At 43.7% G+C, this 20,464-nt stretch overlaps 1 protein-coding gene across 3 annotated transcripts in view; it reads right to left on the reverse strand.

Moving 5' to 3' along the window:
* Positions 1-20,464, reverse strand: part of FBN1 (fibrillin 1) — a 228,663-nt gene that overhangs the window by 175,697 nt on the left and 32,502 nt on the right. For all 3 annotated transcript variants that reach the window (XM_083183937.1, XM_083183934.1, XM_083183935.1), the window contains exons 3-4: positions 18,736-18,818; positions 13,613-13,711 (exon numbers count right to left, since the gene is read on the reverse strand). In XM_083183937.1, coding sequence (XP_083040063.1) covers positions 13,613-13,711; positions 18,736-18,818 — 182 coding nt within the window. The remainder of the gene's footprint in view (positions 1-13,612; positions 13,712-18,735; positions 18,819-20,464) is intronic.

Raw genomic sequence — 20,464 nt, forward strand, 5'->3', positions numbered from 1 at the left:
ACGCCTGGCTACTGTATATCTGCCCAGCTCATCACCCGCCCGGCCGCACCGCACCTGTAAGTAAATATGCAGGCGGCCGGGGCGGGGTTTTGTATTAGGGAAGCCGATCCCGGGATCCCGGGAATCCCGGGATTGGGCATTTTTCAATCCCGAATTCCGGGATTGAAAAAAATGCCCCGGGATTGGCAACCCTAGATACTAGTGCCGGTGGCAGATGACAAAGGCTATATCAGGCAATAGACTTTGCCGGCTTTGTAGTCTATTCCCTATGATACACTACAAAATGTGAAGATATGTAGATATATGATTCCACCCCTCCTATTCTTCCTAATAATAATAATAATAATAATAATAATTTATTGTCACTACAACATAAAAAAATGTAAAGTGAACTTCACAAGGAAGAAAAGAAGAGAAGAAAGAATACTCACAATTCATATACCACAATTCAAAGACAAAATAACAGATGAGAAAAAAGTGTTCCGCAACCAACTAGTACGTCAACTCAAGCACCTGTAACGTTCCCAGAGGGCAACAGGAAGAAAAGAGAATAGCAGGGATGACTAGGGTCTAAAATAATTTTTTTAGCCTTCGTTTTTCCCCTCCTCAAAAAAATATCTGCCATCCTAGGCAGAGGTTGGCCAATGACTTTTTCAGCAGCCTTAACTATCCTATCAAGGGATCTCCGTTCAGAGCACTTAGAATTTCCATACCATACCGCAATGGCATAAGTCAACAGACTCTCGATTAGGTAGCAGTAAAAGTTCATAAGCATAGGCCTAGATAGGCCAGCTGCCCATAATCTTTGCAGAAAAAAAGGCGTTGCTGAGCCTTTACAACTGCCATTGCGGTATGTGTGGACCAGGACAGATCTTCCGAGAACGTAATACCCAAAAATGTAGTATTAGTAACCTACTCTACCTCTTCACCATTTAAAACCAGCGGATTGATAGTCGAACTTCTCGATCTTCTTAAGTCAATAGCCACCTCCTTAGTCTTTTTACCATTTAGGAGTTGTTATTAACCTTACCCCATTTAATTAATTGCTGCACCTCCGACCTATAGCTATCTTCCTTTCCCCAACTGATTAAACCCACCACTGTAGTATCATCAGCAAATTTGACAATGAGGTTGGACTCTGAGTTTGAAAAACAATCTGAGGTGTACAAAGAGTACAAAAAAGGATTTAGAACACACCCTTGAGGGACATCTATGTTTAGGACAAGTTCTGACAAGGAAGAAGAACTCACCCTAACTGACTGAGGATGATTCGTCAAAATGTCCAGCCAGTCACAGATGGGAAGATTGTAACCTATCTCCCGAAGCTTCACGATCAGCACCGCAGGCACAACGATATTAAAAGCGGAGCTATAGTCCACAAACAATAATCTGACATAGGAGTCCTTAGTTTCCAAATGACAGAGAATCCTATGAAGGACAGTAAGAGCAGCATCCTCGGTGGATTGATTTGACCGATACGCAAACTGATAGCGGTCAAATTCCGCCGGGATGACACCCTTTAGGTGATACAAGACCACTCTCTCAAAACACTTCATATATAAGGAAGTGAGGGCAATCGGGCGGAAGTCGTTCAAACAAGATACTCCCGCCGATTTAGGGACAGGAATAATTGTAGTGACTTTAAAACATTGTGGAACAACACAATATGCCAGTGATAAATTAAAAATCTTCGTAAAAATTCCTGCTAACTGTTCAGCACAGGCACGTAAGACCCTGCTTGGAATGCCGTCTGGGCCAGGGGCTTTACTAACATTAGTTTGCCGTAGGCACAACCTGATTTCCGACTCTGATAATTCCAATAGAGAATCTGACCGCTTAAGGATTTTAACTACGGGGATCAAATTCTCCTCAAACCTGGCATAGAATTGATTAAACTCATCCACAGAAGGCCCATTAGTTTTACATAAACCAGGATTAGAACCGCTGCAAATTGTAATATGTTTAATCCCCTGCCACATTGCTCTAGCATCCCCAGATTCTTTAAAATGGCCTTCTATTTTTGCCAAATAGGCCTTTTTTGCCAACCGGATGCCCCTCTTCAAATTAGAACGGGTAACTGTATATGCTGCTGTGTCTTTAGATTTAAACACCCTATATCTTAATCTTAGCAGGGAACGAACCTCACTGTTCATCCATGGCTTCTCATTTGGAAAAAATCATATTCTCTTTTCCCTAGTAGCACCCTCTATACAAAATTTAAGGTACATCAACACCATGGAAGCCAGTGAGTCTACATCGATGCTAGAACCACGGTTTGCCTCCTCAACAAATAGGTCCCAATCCGTGCATTTCAGACACCCCTGCAGACCCAACAAAGTCCCATCAGGCCAGACCATAACATTCTTAATAACTGGCCTAGACTTCTTAAACACTGGTAGATATTTTGGGACTAGGAATAATGAAGAGTGATCCGACTGCCCAATATGAAGACACAAAATAGTCTTGTACACGTCTCTGATATTTGTATACACATGATCCAAGATGTTTTTGCCACGCGTCGGGACGTTCACATTTTGGACAAATTTTGGGAGTACCAACTGTAGATTAGCCTGATTGAAGTCACCGGCAACAATAAAGGCACACTCCGGATGGGCAGACAGTAATTTGGAAATAACTTCGAACAAGGAGTCCAGTGCTATAGAAACATTGGCCTGGGGCAGAATGTATACTGCAGCTACAAAGACCACAAAAAACTCCATCGCAAGTAGAATGGCCTGCACCTTAACACGATGAATTCCAAATCACCTTAACACGATGAATTCCTGTATGTCATAATATATAATTACTGCCTCAGTGTAACAAATCTATCTTTTTTTCTCATTTCCCAAAGTACCGCCTACTGCAAATTAGTTCATGCAAGCGTCACAGATTAATACAGTGGTGCAAGTAGCAAAAACGACTTAGTGGTACTGTGCCGCGCGCCTTAAATGGGCGTGGTCAGGGGCGTGGTCATGACTCTAGGGGGGAGTGGCTGGAATATTGCACGCCTAAGGCACACGGCCAAAATTAACACAGTAATGCCTGTTACGCGTCACACGCCCAATACATATGACCCATGCCATAATGCCCATTACACATTATGCCCCACACCATAATGCTGATTGCACCGCACAACTGATGCCCATTACTAATATGCCCCCCCAGAGCCACATATGCCCCCAGTGCCAGATATCATATGCCCCCACAGTGACACACATATGCCCCCAGTGCCAGATATCATATGCCCCCACAGTGCCACACATATGCCTCCAGTGCCAGATATCATATGCCCCACAGTGCAACACATATGCCCCCAGTGCCAGATATCATATGCCCCCACAGTGCCACACATATGCCCCCAGTGCCAGATATTTGCCCCCAGTGCCAGATATCATATGCCCCCACAGTGCCACACATATGCCCACAGTGCCAGATATCATATGCCCCCAGTGCCAGATATCATATGCCCCCACAGTGCCACACATATGCCCCCAGTGCCACATATAAGCCCCCAGTGCCACATATCATATACCCCCACAGTGCCACACATATGCCCACAGTGCCAGATATCATATGCTCCCACAGTGCCACACATATGCCCCCAGTGCCAGATATGCCCCCACAGTGCCACACATATTCCCCCAGTGCCAGATATGCCTCCACAGTGCCACACATAAATGCCCCCACAGTTCTAGAAGTACAGTAAGCAGCAACTCACTGTGTCAGGTCAGGTCCTCTCTCTCCCCCCCCCCCTCTAGTCTCCCACCGCCGCTGCTTGCTTCTGCTTCTTCCCTGGGGAGCGCATCTTCCGTCTCTCCTGCCCCATGTCTATCTCGCGGGCTGGCTCCTGACTGGCTGCCAGCACACGAGCTCTGATTGGTGAACAGGCGTCTGTGTCACAGTGACACAGGGAGGGGAAGAAGAGACAAGCGATGTGCTCCCCTCCCCTCCGAAGGCTATCAGCTGTGGTGGGGCGGTGGAGGCCACGCCCCCTGCCACTTACATATACGCGCATGCGTATTGAACTCTTATGGGGGCATTTGTTATGGTGGAAAGGGGTACCGGCAATATATCTTTTACCGGTACGCCGTACCACCCCGTACCGACATACTTGCACCCCTGGATTAATACTTCAGTTTTTAGAAGCTGGGAGTATTTTTACCAACAACTTTGATTTACATTTTCAGTATTTCAAATCAGCGGTTACATTTTAATGATCACTCATATTCATTACAAATCTATACACAATAAACACTCACATTTTCTGTTTTCTGTCTGCTGAATAATGTTGGACAACATTAGTCAGGAGTTAGTTGCCAAACTATCTCACAAACAGCTGATTTGACCTTTTGGGCCTCTCCCACTCTCTATGTGATTGGATCATGATATCTTGGCCCTTTTAAGCTATATAGAACAGAACTTGAATCCAGAGTACCATTGATGAGAACCAGAAGAATGGAACAGCTGCCTGTGTTGGCTTTCAATGGACACCCTTTAACCCACTATGTATTTTAGATAGGGGCAGACTAGATGGGCCAAGTGGTTCTTATCTGCTGTCAAATTCTATGTTTCTAAATTCTATGTAATATTATATAACAATTCTAGCTTACTCACATAAAAGTCAGTGTTTGATGCTCTGTAGGATTTTTGCTATATGGCGAATATTGCTTGAACACATGACCATACATAGCAAGTTGCTGACAGTTACATTCCCTGTTTTTGTTCTATTCACTATACAGTGGGGAGGACACGTATGACACATGTTACAGAGAGAAAACTGTCCCTGTGATGCACCCTAAATTCTTAACTTCAAACAACCCAATTTTTCGGTTTAGGCGTGATCGACATAGAATAAGGAACTATATATATATATATATATATATATATATATATATATATATATACACACACATATATGCATATATATATGTGTGTGTGTATATATCTCAAGAGGCTGCAAAATGTCTCAAGTGGTCACGTTTTTCCGACGTGGCCGTTTTGAAAATAAAGTCAATGGTAGACAGCTGCGCCTTCAGTGTAAAACATCAATAGTGAATATCCTTAAACAGTGAAGTGATATGCGTACCAGAATGACGCATATATATATATATATATATATATAACATATTACTGATTTCTTGTATTATATGAGTAACATTTGAGCTGAGTAAGACCCCTGAGTTATTAACTGGGTTCCATTGCTGTATGAGAAGAAGCACTGGCATAGATTACATAATAAAGTTGTGTGCAGAGCCTTGCTCTGGAGAGAGTTGTAAGCATTCCCTGCTTGATTTGATGCATTCAACCTGGCAACCGTATAGGGCCCGGTAGTTATGAGTAAAACCTTGGAGGTAGACGAGAAGTAACATATGCAAAGCATCCTAGTCTCACTATTCTTTTATTCAGTTAAAATGTAAGAGAACTGTCCAGTAGACGATATGAATCACGGCCACATGGCTACTCAATGTGAAAAAACCTGAAAGTAATTTGGAAACTTTCCCATATTATACACACATTACACACAGTACTTTTGTCATTACAGCAGTGGCATAACTCCAAGAGACATTGGAGGCACTGGCTGCCTGGCTCTAGATGTCAAAGGGACCCCAAGAATGGGTGGTGCTAAACTAAAGGCCACCGTACAATGCAGTGACTTCTCCCCTCGAAGAAGTCGCTTCCCGGGCAGCAGGATTGCATGCGATATTATGCATGCAGTCCTTTTGCATGTGATAAAATGTATGCAAGCCAAGCCATTACGGCTGCACAAGCAATCCAAGAGATTGCTTGTGCAGCCAGTGGGGCAGATGTATTAAGCCTTAAAAAGAGATAAATACAAGGGTGATAAGGAGAGATAAACATCCAGCCAATCACCTGCCAACTGCCATGTTACAGGCTTTGTTTGAAAAAAGTCAGTAAGGAGCTGATTGGCTGGACGTTTATCTCTCCTTATCAAACTTAAATGTATCTATTGTTAAGGCTTAATACATCTGCCCCAGTGTGACTCGCAGGCTCCGGTGGGATTCCCACTGGACCGGAAATCAAACCTGTTGTCATTCACCTGCAATTGATCCCTGCAATCACAGAAAAAGAGGTGTATTGCATAGTGAATGAGGGCCTTAGGACAGATCTCTCTCCACTCATTTCATAGTAATTTGCTACAGTCACTGCTGACTCAAATGGGACTTTGCACTCCTCTTGTGCTGTAGAGTCTTGGGATATGTGATAACAGATCAAAGTGTGTCTATAATGCACTACAGCTCTGTTGTTGTATCTTAAAAATAGAGAGAAGACGTTGGAAGGAAATGTACTAATTATTATAATACAACTTTTAGTACAAACTGTGGCCCTCCAGCAGTTGTGAAACTACAAGTCCCATCATGCCTGCCCTAAAAGCTTTATTATAAGTGAAGCCACTGGGGAGGGGGGCACCATTTTCTATTTCGACCCCGGGATAATTTTCACCTGAGCAACACAATTAAAAGGATTCAAATAATGGAGGATACAAATAATGGAGGATACACTTAGCCATCCTGTGATGTGTACGGCATGATTTGTGTTCCAGCAAATGGGATGTGCTTGTGCGTACCCAATGTTAGATGGGTGCCGAAATAGCTTGGGGGGAGGTTTGGACAATTGAACTAGAACTGGAGTGTTTGCGAGGCGGGGCGTGGTGGCAGTATGATTTCACATGCAGCTGCTGCGACGGGACAAATGGTGGCCCGGCAACCGCCTACGTAGCTAGCTACCCTAAGAGTAAGCACACAAGCACTTCTATTTCAAAAATGCATTCACATTTCTGAGATGCGATTGCACGAGGAGGGAACCTGGATTGCGAGAAGGACTTGACCTGTGCTGGGTGGCCACATGCATGCTGAAATAGGCCCAATTTCCTGGGTTAATAAACACAGGGAAAACAAGACTGGGAAGGTTTACACTGGTGCAATATAAGGAATAAGGTACTGAACACATTATTTCATAACAGATGTCCTATTTCATACAGACATGAGACTCAGACAATAAAATAAATATGGCACAATGTTGTAAACTCTTTCCTACAACGGAAACATACAAGAAAGGAAGAATGTACCGTCTCAACTTGTGTGGTAATCAGGGAAGCAAATATTAAGTACAACAAACTAGTGCATGTAATAGCTTTTCCTTAGCTACCATCGGGTTGCATCAGATAAATATATTTATACACAACATACCATACATAACGTTTGGCAGTACGGATGATGTAATGGTTAGCATTACTGCCTCACAGCGCTGAGGTCATGGGTTCAATTCCCACCATGGCCCAAACTGTGTGGAGTTTGTATATTCTCCCCGCACCTGCGTGGGTTTCCTCCGGGTACTCCGGTTTCCTCCCACAATCCAAAAATATACTGGTAGGCTAATGGGCTTCCAAACAAAATTAACCCTAGAATGTCTGTGTGTGCGTGTACATGTGGTAGGGAATATAGATTGTAAGCTCCACTGGGGCAGGGACTGATGTGAATGTTCAACTATACTCTGTAAAGCGCTGCGGAATATGTGTGCGCTATATAAGAAACTGTTAATAAATAATAAATAAATAACGTACAGCTGGATTTCTGCATATAATTAGCTAATAGAGTCATTCTCATTTGCATGTCAGGCATGTTTATCATATTTGAAATCTGAGCCATATAAGTTGAGTTATGGATATTAAGGCCCTCGTTCGCCAACTGACATGTTTGCGATCCCTAAAGAAATCGGCGACCATCGAATGATTTTTCCGGCTGCGGGCACATGAAAGGGGATGAGTCTTCGTGACACATCCCCATGCTTGGTTGCGAGGGGAAACAGTGGTGGTGGGGGCGTGTAATTGCCAGGGTCGCGTTGCAAGTACTCGGTGAGCTGCAAGATTCTCAGCTTACCGAGTCAATTAGAATCAGAGCCGATGGTCGCCGACCATTGAATCATTTCTCCAGAGTTCGCAAATACTACTGACTTATATTGTGGGCTTCCCATTGAAGACAGGGCGGTGGCTGACATCATGCCCCGGCACACCGCGTCACGCTGCCATATACATGGGAACACCCAGCGTTTGCATGGGAACGCCCATGAAACGCTGGACGTTCCCATGTGAGAGCGTCCACAACTTCACCATCGGTCCCCCGCACGGTAACTAGAATGAGGGTCTAAGTGTAATGATCATTTGCATGGATTTGTCTAAGTGACCCCAAGTCATCTACAGGATGGGGGAGTAATGTGATGGCAAGAGGACCAGAGAATGTATAATCCACATCTCTAAGAACATTCTTCTTTCCAAATCAGATTTAGGGTGGGATGTATCAACGCTTACCGTGGCGTTGACATCCCGTTTTCGCTTTCGCCACTTGTTCGCGTGATGTATGATTAAAGTTTTCGTTTCCTGTTGTTGAAAAAACTCCGCTGGGTTGAAGTATCACGGAGTTTCCGGCGTGAAAGATCCTCCCATTGCAGAGTATTGTAGCTGAAGCGCTGTGTGATGTATTAACACTCGCAGCGCTCAGCTTCTCTTACATATAATTCGCCTTGTATTGCTGGCGAACTGCAGTTGTGACAGTTCAATTATTAAAGTATAATGTATTTCCAGTGTTGTATTTACCTTATTTAAACAGGTTGTGCTGTGGGATGTATTTTACTTGTTGTATGGGAGGCAAGATTGGTTCTTTTTTGGAAGGTGTGAGGCACAGATCATCAGGGCTAGGCAAGAGGCAGTGAGGTGTGAGGCACACTGCCTCTTGCCTAGCCCTGATGATCTGTGCCTCACACCTTCCAAAAAAGAACCAATCTTGCCTCCCATACAACAAGTAAAATACATCCCACAGCACAACCCAATAAGGTAAATACAACACTGGAAATACATTATACTTTAATAACTGAACTGTCACAACTGCAGTTCGCCAGCAATACAAGGGATAAGTCAAAAAAAGCTGAGCGTTGCAAGCCGGGGAAACCCAGCCAGCAGCAGGACGCATCTGCGCATGCGCACAAAAAAAAAAAACCCCGAAAAGATTCCGACGGAGGTCTGCATTACCGCAGACCTAAGAAGAGAGGGAAAAAATCATACATAACGCGGAAAACTCCGCAAAAAGCCAGCGAAAACACCACCAAAAAAAGGACTCCACTTCACTACAGAAATGTGAGTATTGATACATCCCGCCCTTACAGTTTTCTGGTTTGGCTGAGTCTTATCAGCTGCTCTGGTGACCACTGTGAAACACTGCTTGTTCATTGGACATTGAGGTCATCTTCAGAATACAGAGCACTATGCAAATGCAGTAACATATTACTGGTACCCATGCACAGCACATTAACACAGTTACATTTCTCTATGCTTCCTACATGACCCTGAAGGTATTTCATATGTTGCCCACTAAATATGGCACAGATTATACTAAGCAAGACATTGATCCATAAAATATTATCAGCCACACTTGCTAAACATGTCTAGAACAAGAGGACCAGACATAGTGCACATTCCTATGGTTTGTCAGGGAATTAACTACTGAAATTTAATGGCAAAACATTTTTGGTTAGTCTTTTTGGCTGTAGCAACTCCAGACCTTTACAATGCCAGAAACGTTACATAAAAAAACAGTATAAATATTAATAACTGTGTATCGTACTGTAATTATACAAGGGGACAGTCACAGCTGGCTTCTTACAGTACTAGAGATATACAAGATATTCAACACTCAGTAAATGACAAGGTACATATAAATGCATGGGGTTCCAGTGAGCCGATGGAGTCATATGTAGCACATTATCTGTGATACAAGAGAGCTTCAAACCCATCACAGTTTGTGTGCAGGAAACTTGGTACACGGCACAGTATATACTGTAATCTGATGTCTATACCTTAATGTACCATATATTGTCATGTTCCATATAAAAAATACAATAAGTACTGTATTCCAACCACGTGGTTGGACACATAGGATTTTTGTATTATTTTTATTTACTTAATTTTACTTAAATTAAAAAGATAGGATGCGATAAAAAATCGCATCGCATGCCATTATTGTATGGCAGGCGATGCGATGGTGTGCGATAAAAAAATCGCATCGCATGCTATTTAAACATTTATCTATTTTGAATCCTTGTAAAATAATAATAATAATAATAATAATAATAATAATAATAATAATAATAAATTTAATGAAAATAAAGGCCAAATATAGAACAACCGGTCTGGCATAGTGGTAAGCAAATACTTACCATTTCAGCAATATTACTTCAGCAATAGTTTTTTCTTTCAAATAAATTATGGCGATTAGGTTTTTTTTTATAATGGTAATTAGCAGCAATTAAAAATGTTACATGTTCATGGTAAATAAGAGGGTTATTTTGGTTCACTCGCAAAAGCACAATCACTCTGTAATGGACAAGACCATGTGCACTGCAGGTGGGACAGATGTAACTTGTGCAGAAAGAGTTAGATTTGGGGGGGGGGGGGGGTTACTTCAAAGTGAGATCTATATTGGAGTGTAAAATAAAGCAGCCAATATTTCACCTGCACAGAAACAAAATAACTCACCCAAATCTAATTCTAATTACATCTGCCCCACCTGAAATGCACATGGTTTTGTCCATTAGAGTGATTGTGCCTTTGCGAGAGAACCAGAATAACCCCCTATGTCTATATATCTTGGAACTGGAATACTTGCTTCTAGCTACATTAAATTCATCATTCTCTCTTACCATCCAAATATCACTAGTTGGCCATACACTTTTCACCCGATTCTATTGGATCGGGACAAGAAATCAGGTGAAAAGTGCCCAAATCGTATGTGCCTAACCTCTGATTCCGATCCAATGTGTGTCCCATGTGCATCAGATTGGATCCGGAGATCACAAGTGCTGTGCAAACGATTTGTCCGATGTTTCTATGAGGTCCAGCCCACGGAGGGCCCGGCGCCTTCCCAGCTGGCAGTTGCCGAGGTATCGTATGCAAGGCTGCGTGTTATACCTGGGATTAGTGTTTGGCAGGGCTGGGCAACACCGGCCCTCCAGATGTTGATGAACTACACATCCCAGCATGCATTGCATCAGTTTCAGCATGGCCACATAGCAAAACGAATGCAAAGCATCCTGGGATGTGTAGTTCACTAACATCTGGAGGGCCGGTGTTGCCCAGCCCTTTAGAGAAGTAGTATCACAATGATATTGCCATAAAACACATACTGTATAATTCATAGATGCACATATGTCCACAAGCTTAGCAAGAATGATATATTCCCAGTACTAAAGAGTTAATGGGCCTGATTCAGACCTGATCACTGGGCTGTGAATCTTCGTAGATCAGGTTAACACCACCCCGCGTGAATACGTTTACAGCAATGGATTTCCCCCTGTTCACATCTGCCAAGCAGTGGGGAGATGAGGGCCGCTGCTGACATCAGTGGCCCTCCCTCTCAATGGCCGGGTGCTGACTGTGGTTTCCGATTGAGCCAGAGATTGGACGTGGAGGGCAAAGGAGAGGGAGGATTCGAGGGGAGATTATTGTGTTGTCAACAATGTGGAGATGCTGGATATTGGGAGGGGGGGGGGGGACTGTGAATGGAGGAAAGATAGTGAGTTCGTACCAATTGAGTCATGTATGCACAGATTACATTTTGAATGTAAACTTTACTGCTCCAAGAGAGATTTATGCTATAATAAAAAGTCATGGTTCTCGCTACTTGTTAGTAAATATACCTCTAAGTTTACACTCACGGAAACTTGGAAAAAAATTGTATTTAATGTCAAAATGTGCTGTTTGAGATAAGTTTTATACAATTTAAGAAAACTGTTTAGGATTACAAGCTGTATAGGAAATTATATCATCAACACGTAGGATAGGAAATCAACTCAAGGAACAGATTTCAATGAATGAAGTTCTTGCCAAATTTGAATTCCCTTCCCACGTGAGCACCAAACGCAGCGAAACGCTTTGAACTTTCAGTTTAGATTAGGAGAGTGCAGACGCTTATGAAATGATTGGAGAATACTTGTTCCAAGCTGGAATCAAGACCGGCTTCTGTAACGGAAACCAAGCTGACGTGAAGCCATAATGTGACATTTCCTACATTTGTACTGGCGTTGGCTACAATGTTTCCATGGGTATTTGTTATATGGGGAGGGAATGGGGGGAGGGGGGTAAATTACTTGCTAAGACTTTAAAGAAATATTATACTTAGATACGATATTCTAAATAATATATATTTTTTAAAACCTTAGCTTAAAATAAGTGATCTACAGAGTTTATCATTTGGAAAAGCCTAGCTATAGCATACTAATATTTGATGGTAATTGGGCCATAAGGGCCACTGTTTCTTTAGAATATAAAGGTGATATTAGATATTTAAATGATACACAAGGTTCCCCTTTGTGGAGTAACGTGCAGTACGACAGGAATGACAGATACAACTGACAGCTGTAGCATACAGCATAGTGCTGCCATTACCACGCAATGAGAATTCTGTTTAATGAATGATATGTGTGCTCACAAGGATTGTCTTGTATAGAAGTGAGGTCAGGTCCTGTGTGAGATCAGTACCTAACTTAGGGCGTAATTCAACACCATTGGGAACGGGGTGAATCAGTTCCGATGTTTGGGGGGGGGGGGTCTGTGAATGCGCAAGCCTGTATTTGCGCATGTGCGGAACCCGGCAATGAACAGCTTTGGTGAGTTACACACTCGCCGGGTCGTTCGTTGCAGGGAATGAGGGATGGGGCAGACAGCAGCGAGAACAGGGCTAGTCCAGGGGAATGCAGGCGGCCTGATGCCTGCCGGGGGTGGGTGGCTGATGTCACAAGACGTCATCAAGACGACAGCACTTTTTAGTTTAATATATAGGGGCTGAGGAGAAGAGGCCCAGTTCCCTAATACAGTTATTATCCTTTATGGATTTTAAATAAGAAGTAATGTATGGGGCAACTACAAACAGATACAGATACTAGCCCAACATGGTGTGGCCATGGCTGCCTTCAGCTGCAGGCTGACAAAGTACCTACTGATGGTAGCTGAACGTCACAGTATGGCATGGTCATAGCCCTCTCCATACCAGATACAGGCATTTATCATGGTTGTCCAGAGAATATATAAATATTTTGCATTGAATTATGTACAAGCTGTTTCTCATGCTTAAGGGAGATCCATGCAAACAAATCATTATAAATATAACAAACTATGTACAGATCCTGCTATCTAAAACTTCAAATGCATGCTTGCTTGGTCTTCAAACGGGAAGCAAGCATCAAGAGCTGCTGCCAAAAATGAGTAGAGGGTACCGTGCCAACGTGAACCCTAACTACGTATGTTTGGGGAAGCATATGTTAGATCTCCATCCCTCCGTGGTGCCACATGCACCGATGATGCAATGGCTACAATCTAGACAAACAGATGCTACGAGAGCCTGGGCAGACAATGCAAGGAACTGGAAAGATTGTAATGGTAAAAATTCCCAAGAAACAGACGGAAAATGCATGTTACATGCTTAGGAGGAGAATGATAATTGTCAAAATAATGCCCCCCCCCCCTCATTTGTATAAACAGAATCAATTTATAGTTGAAGTTACTGGTTGTGGCAGGAACATCAATTTGGCTCTTAATAAAACTCACCTGATTTAGATCCACATGATGGGGCGGCCTGACCAGTTGGACATGTGCACATATTCGGCCGAGAGCAGAATCCATCACCACAGGAGTTACGACAAATGGCTGTAAGAATACAAAGATAAATAAGTCTTCATCTATCTCAGTCCTACACATTGAGCACTTCTACATTCTATTTAATATATAATAATGCCAGTTAAAGAGATGATGACAATATGGTGTCACTGAGCTGACGCTGAGAGAGAGCAGGACACTCTTCATGCAAGAAACCAAAATATAAAACAAAAAAAAGCTGCCACCTTTGCATCCAGGTGCACTGCATAATCTATGTACCCAGTCATTATAATCTATCATTTCTACTCAAACCTGTTATTTGCTATCGGTAATCAAAAGCTGCTGATGTGGACATAACAATAATCATATACATGTGTTGCCATTTAATAGGTCAATTTAAAAAAAAAACACCCACATTTCTAGGGTTTTACATTTCAACCGTTTCATCAATGTTTCATTAAATAAAGCTGTAAAAATTAAACGTAAGCATGGCAGGCTATACAAGTACCAAATAATATGGGAAAAGATAATACAGGAAAAGAAAACTGTAACACAGACTGTACATTACTTTGACAATGACACAATACAGATTGGCTTGCATGGCGTTGCAGGGTGTAACCTGCCTGTTACATAAATATGCAGAGGTGCGGTAGTATGACCCTTCCCGCTTACAGCTACATCATCTATAGAGCGATATAACATCTGGGCAGGATACAGTATCTTGTGAGAAATTGATGACGCTGGATGTGGAATGCTGAATAAGATGAGCAATGATGTATTGTCATTAGTAGTGTTCTGCTGCTATGGGAGTGTTCTTACACTGCAATGTTATAAACATGACGTATGCCCCACATGTGCACAGTTGGCAGTAATTATATGGAATATTATAGGAAACTTTATGGTCGCAGGTATGTCTGACATTGTACATGTAACTGGTGCTGGTTACTGCCTTACCTCATGTTATATCACTGCTGTGTCTATTGGCACTACACAGGAATACTATTAGGAAGACACTACTAGGGGCCTTATTCATGTTTGGAAGGATTTGGGCAGACATAAGGAAGTGGCTGTGCAATTCCATGGCGTTAAAAATCAAATGCAGCAGAAGGTTTCTGTGGGAGATAGAAGCCTCCTGTAAGCATTTGCCACATCCGAGTGCTGCACATGAGGAAACAGCATCGGATCACCATAGCGACCATCGGATGGAAACAGGTATCAGCTAGTATGCCTAAATGCCGGTCCAGGGCCTGCATTTAACAACACCAACCCTGGACCTGCCACGTCTTCAAGATTTTTTTTTGCCATTTTTGAAACACTGGGGCAAATGTAAGTCATGTCGACCTTTTATAGCTGTCGACCTATGGCCTGTTGACCAATCAGTGTCGGCCGAATATAGGTCGACCCAAGGACCGTTTCCCATAAAAATCGCACATTTTGCTGTGACCAACAAAAATGGACTTAAAAAATCGCATCAAGATGTTTTCTCATTGAAAACATCAAAATCGCAAATGTAATAGGATGCATTTTTCCATCCTAAAAATGGTACATGATAGAACCATGCACAGATCAGTGTGTAAAAAGTGTTAAAGTAAAAAATAAATTAAAAAAATCAGGAAACAAATACACACACCAAGTTCAGTATAACTTTATTGTCATACATACATACACACATTCACACACATATACTCATCTCCCTCTCCTCCACCGCAGGACCACCAGCTTCAGAATTCGGCTTCCTCTGCTATGGTCAGTCACTGGGACCAGGGCCGGCAACAGAAATTTTGGGGCCCTGTACACTGATATTTCTGGGGCCCCCCCACATAATCCTAAACCCACACAACCCTCTTCTGCATGTACCAGTAAATGTATTTCCAAATATAAGACACTGGAATACTAGAAAAGAGCCGGGGATGTCAGGGATTCCCGTCATCTGTTTGTCTGTGGCGACTGGGCTCACTAGTAGTCAGCGCACTAAGCTTGCGGCCATAGGCCTGCACAGCACATTTTATTAGAGGGTGCACTGTCAAACAAAAGGGTTGTGTCCAGCACCACCTATTGGGCATGTCTAACATCGTCCAATGGGTGTGTCTACCATCATCTATTGGCACTCGCTACAATATAAAACGTCTCTCAGCCACACTATAATCTCCAGCCTAATTCAATTTAAATATTCTAATTACTCTGTGTAACAGTACATGCAAATAAAGTCACAACCATATATGGATGCCGCAGGTGTGTAGTGATATGGATGACGCAGGTGTGTAGTGATATGGATGACGCAGGTGTGTAGTGATATGGGTGACGCAGGTGTGTAGTGATATGGATGACGCAGGTGTGTAGTGATATAGGTGACGCAGGTATGTAGTGATATGGGTGACGCAGGTATATAGTGATATGGGTGACGCAGGTATATAGTGATATCGGTGACGCAGGTGTGTAACCTATGACCTGGATTGGGCAGTGGGCCCCTAGGATTGTAGGGCCCTCGGGCAACTGCCCATCAAGCCCATGTGTAAAGATGGCCCTGCCTGGCTCTCTCTGCAGAGATGAGCTCCAGGCAGCTAATTGCCTCCTTCCCTCCTTGACCTCCTCACCTTAGTCACCTGTACTTTTGAGGTCCAGATCCAGGGGGGGCCTTTCTGACTTCAAGTGGGGACTTGGCTTCTCCAACTGTCCCGTCCTGCTCTGCGTCCATCTCCTGACAAGAGGGCACTAGGCAGGGCCAGGGCAGGAGGCAGCCACAGCACAGTGCGGAGCAGGTTTCATAATGGGACCGCGCATGCACAGTATGGTCCGTGCGCAGTGCAGCCAGGAGACAACCGACTCAGCCTCCAAATGCTGAGCGGCTGCTGCTGCCTGCTGCACTGTAAGTGCGGACGTTCACAGAGACTCACTAGTCTCCCCTCCAGTCGGTCCAAGTTCAGACCACACACACTGACACAGCCGCCGGAGAGACCCGGCGGCTGCACTGTGCACTCAGCGTCGGAGTGATCAAGGCAGCACACACTCACACAGTCCATAGACACTGGTGGGGGCGGGGCAGCACGCCACGTTTAGACTGCACACTAGACGGGGTCACGCAGCTTACAGATGGGCCCCGGCGGCTGCACAGTGCACACAGCTTCAGAGCGATCAAGGCAGCACATATTTCATAGACACTGGCGGGGGCGGGGCAGCACGCCACGCTCAGACTGCACACTAGACGGGTCACGCAGCTTACAGATGGGCCCCGGCCGTGGCTGGATTCTGGGGCTCTTCAGACCGCCGGGGCCTGTCACACATGTCCCCCTTGATCCCCCCTGTCGCCGGCCCTGACTGGGACTCCCTAAAACCAATCAGGGCTGAGCTCAGGCCTGATTGGATGTAGCTATGCGGCCAATAGAATCATTTGGAGGAGAGGCACGGAAGATGAAACATCTCTGTGTCTCTCCTCAGTCCGAGCGGGTGCCGGCCGGGTGATGCGCGACTTGGACTACAGCGGAGAGAAGAAGACGGGATCTTCGCCAGAGGACCTGGTGAGTAGGATTTCCTTCCACAGGTCCCCATATGGATTTCTTCGGATCCTGGACCCTGGACTCTTCAGCCCTGGAGCCCTGGACCAGCCTCAGAACCAAGGCCCTGGACCCCAGACTCTGCAGCCCCGGACCCAGGAACCAAGGCACCGGACCCTGGACCATGGAGCCCCGGACCCAGGGACCTACCGACGGGCTCAAGATAGGTAAGTATCAGTATGTGTGGGCTTTGGATGTATTAAAGTTTTATTTTTCATGTGTCTGTGTGTGTGTTTATTTTACTATTTTTCATACTGTGGAACTACAAGTGCCAGCGGGCCCTTTAATGCCTCGCATGCTGGGACTTGTGGTTCTCCAAGTCCCAGCTTGCGGGGGAGGCTAGCTGGGACTCATAGTTCCACAGTATTAAACAATAGTTTATTCTTTCTTTTACACAAAAATCAGCCGGGTGACCACCGCACAGGGTCACCGGGGACAGCACCAGGCTTCAGGCTGGTCAGGTATGTCCTGGAGGGTGGGGACCCCTTTATTGGGGGGGGTCCCCACTCCCGCAGGGCCCCTGGCCAGGCGGACTGGTCAGTAGGGTGATGTTTTGGCCGCGGGACTTTATATAATAAGTGTTCCCCGGCTTTGACATTACCCTGCTGGCTGATTTGGCCTGGGGCTGGTTCTTAAAATACGGGAGACCCCTATTAATTTTGTCCCCCGTATTTTGGGAACCAGCCCTGGACCTGGAGCCTGGGGCTGGTTTTAAAAAAATCAGGGAACCCCTATTTGCTGGGTTTCCTGATTTTTTTATTACCAGCTCCGGCTCTTTCAGCCTGGTGCTGGTTACGGCTGTGGGGGGGGACCCCACGCCGTTTTTTTTAATTTATTTGTTTATTTTTCTTTTTTACACATTGCAGCCTGCACGGATCTGACTGATCCGTGCAGACTGGCTATACGAATTCGTATTAGCAGCCAAATATATGGCCGCTAATACGAATCATTACGCCATCGGAGGGTTACAAAGCAGTCGTATTTGACTGCTTTGTAAATTCCCCTCCGGAACATGACTTTGCATACGGCTGGAACAGCCGTATGCAGTCGTAGTCATTCGCATTAAGAATACGAAATTTTGTATTCGTATTCTTAGTAAATTTCCCCCAGTATGTTTACACAGTGCGTCTAATAGGCTCTACTTGGCACAAATTGAATAAGCGGCTCTACCTGGCGCAATGTGTACAAGTGGAACCACTGTGCGGTGTAATGTATATAACGGACACTATTGTATGGTATAATGTGAATTGGTAACATTATGTGGCTAGGCCCCTTCCCCGAGTAGCAACGCCCCTTAAATTTTGACACGTGCCTTGACACGCACTGTACCCATTTTCGGTATGGGGGGGCACCAGTTCCCTTTCTGGCACAGGGCACCAAAATGTCAAGTTAGAGCACTGCTCTTAACCCGTCTAATTGTTCATATAACTTATCAAATAATGTCATATTCTAGATATTTATTACATTTCTTTTGAATCTCTGTTATTTAAATTACTTTTGAGTAACAGCAAAAGATGAACTTACGGACAATACACTGATTCCCTCCAGGTAAAGTCTTCCACCCAGGACAACAGTAGGCATTGTAACGAGATCCGCAAACATTGGGCCTTGAAAAAAGAAAGCAGCATATTAGATCAATCTGTTTAAATTGCACTGAAGTGTCAAACATATAAACAGATGTTTATCCTTTTAATCAGATTTATTTTCAGTCTAGTATCATTACTTGTGCAGGAAAACAAATCAGGTAGCTGAAGTAAAAAGTATCAGTTTTCTAATACTCATGTAACTGGCACATTATTTGGTTGGTGAAAGACAAGAAGACAGGACGCTGTGCCTCAGAGCTTAGGAAGTAAAAACCCTGATGAGGTATTAACGGTCAACATGGCCCAAATTCTGTTCCTCTCAGCAGTATTTTAATGAGTCCAGGATGCTCTCACCCAGTTATAACTTAATGATTTGGACTCTTCCCAGGCACAACTGAGTCCATTAAAAAAATTATAGACAAATGGTCCTCTTGTGGACCTTTAACTCCATAGGTGCCGTCTACACTGGATTTCAGTAGCATTTTAAAATAAATGATCATTTCAATTTAAATCAGATACGTTGGGGTATTTGTAAGCCCCTAATTTGTTACACTTGTAACTCGCCCCTGTAAAAGCCTTGATGATTCTTTATTATTTGTATAGTAACAACTAAGTGAATTATGAATAATGTTAATTACATTGTGCAGACAGTCAGAAAGACAATAATAATTACATAATTGCAGGTATAACTGATTAATATCTTTAATATCTTAGAACAGTGTCCTGTCCAGTACATGTATAATATAGCACCACGCTGTGTAACTTAAGTCATTTACCCATTGACTATTAGTGCAGTACTATGTCCAATAACTATTACAGTGCAATGAAAAATATATGAGTAACAATGCTTAGAGCACTACAGTGACCTGTATATTTACTGGACATGGCATTGATAGGTAATGCATTGCCATGTCCAGCAAATATAGGCAAAAGTCCAGTTAATACTGTATAGTCACAAGCTCCAAAGCTGACTCAGACCCTTTTCCGTATTTGGATCGGCAGGTGTGTACACCCAATATGTCTGTGAACAACATCGTTCACAGACATATCAGGTTGGCCCTGCAGCACAGCTGATGCCAAAATAGCTGAAAAATCTGCATGTTTGTTCGGGCGACCAGCCTAACGTCTGTTCACTGGCTGAAGGGAACGCCGACACTGACATCACAGCTGGGCAGGAACATTTTAATGCGCTTCCAGTTGTCTTGTCTGATATATCAAGAGGCTGATTGGTAAGTGTGTATAGCTTATGTAATTGGCCGCTCTGTATCGGTCGATAGATCTTTTCAGCGTGTGCCCAGCTTATGCCTATGCCTCCGCCATTCAGCCAGTAAATCTTCATATGCAGTGAAAACTTGCATGTGTAGTATGTCCCATTTTTACTAAATTCCACCAACTTCAGAGCAAGTAATATGGTGGGGTTCTATATTTGTTTGCACTGTAGACTTCCTGTCTGAAGTCTCAATGATGCAGACTGATGACAAATAACTGATAACAGAGGACACAGACCCGTACACAGATACACAGCAAATGTAAGTACAGCACGATGTCAAAAGTTCAAGGCATGGAAACTTTTACATCCACATTCATATAACTAATTATATGATTAATAGTTATTTTATATGACAACAACATCATATATTTTATGCTACGTGATGCTACTGATTAGACCA

This window comes from Crinia signifera, chromosome 4 (assembly GCF_055691185.1).
Source record: "Crinia signifera chromosome 4, ASM5569118v1, whole genome shotgun sequence".
NCBI lineage: Eukaryota > Metazoa > Chordata > Amphibia > Anura > Myobatrachidae > Crinia > Crinia signifera.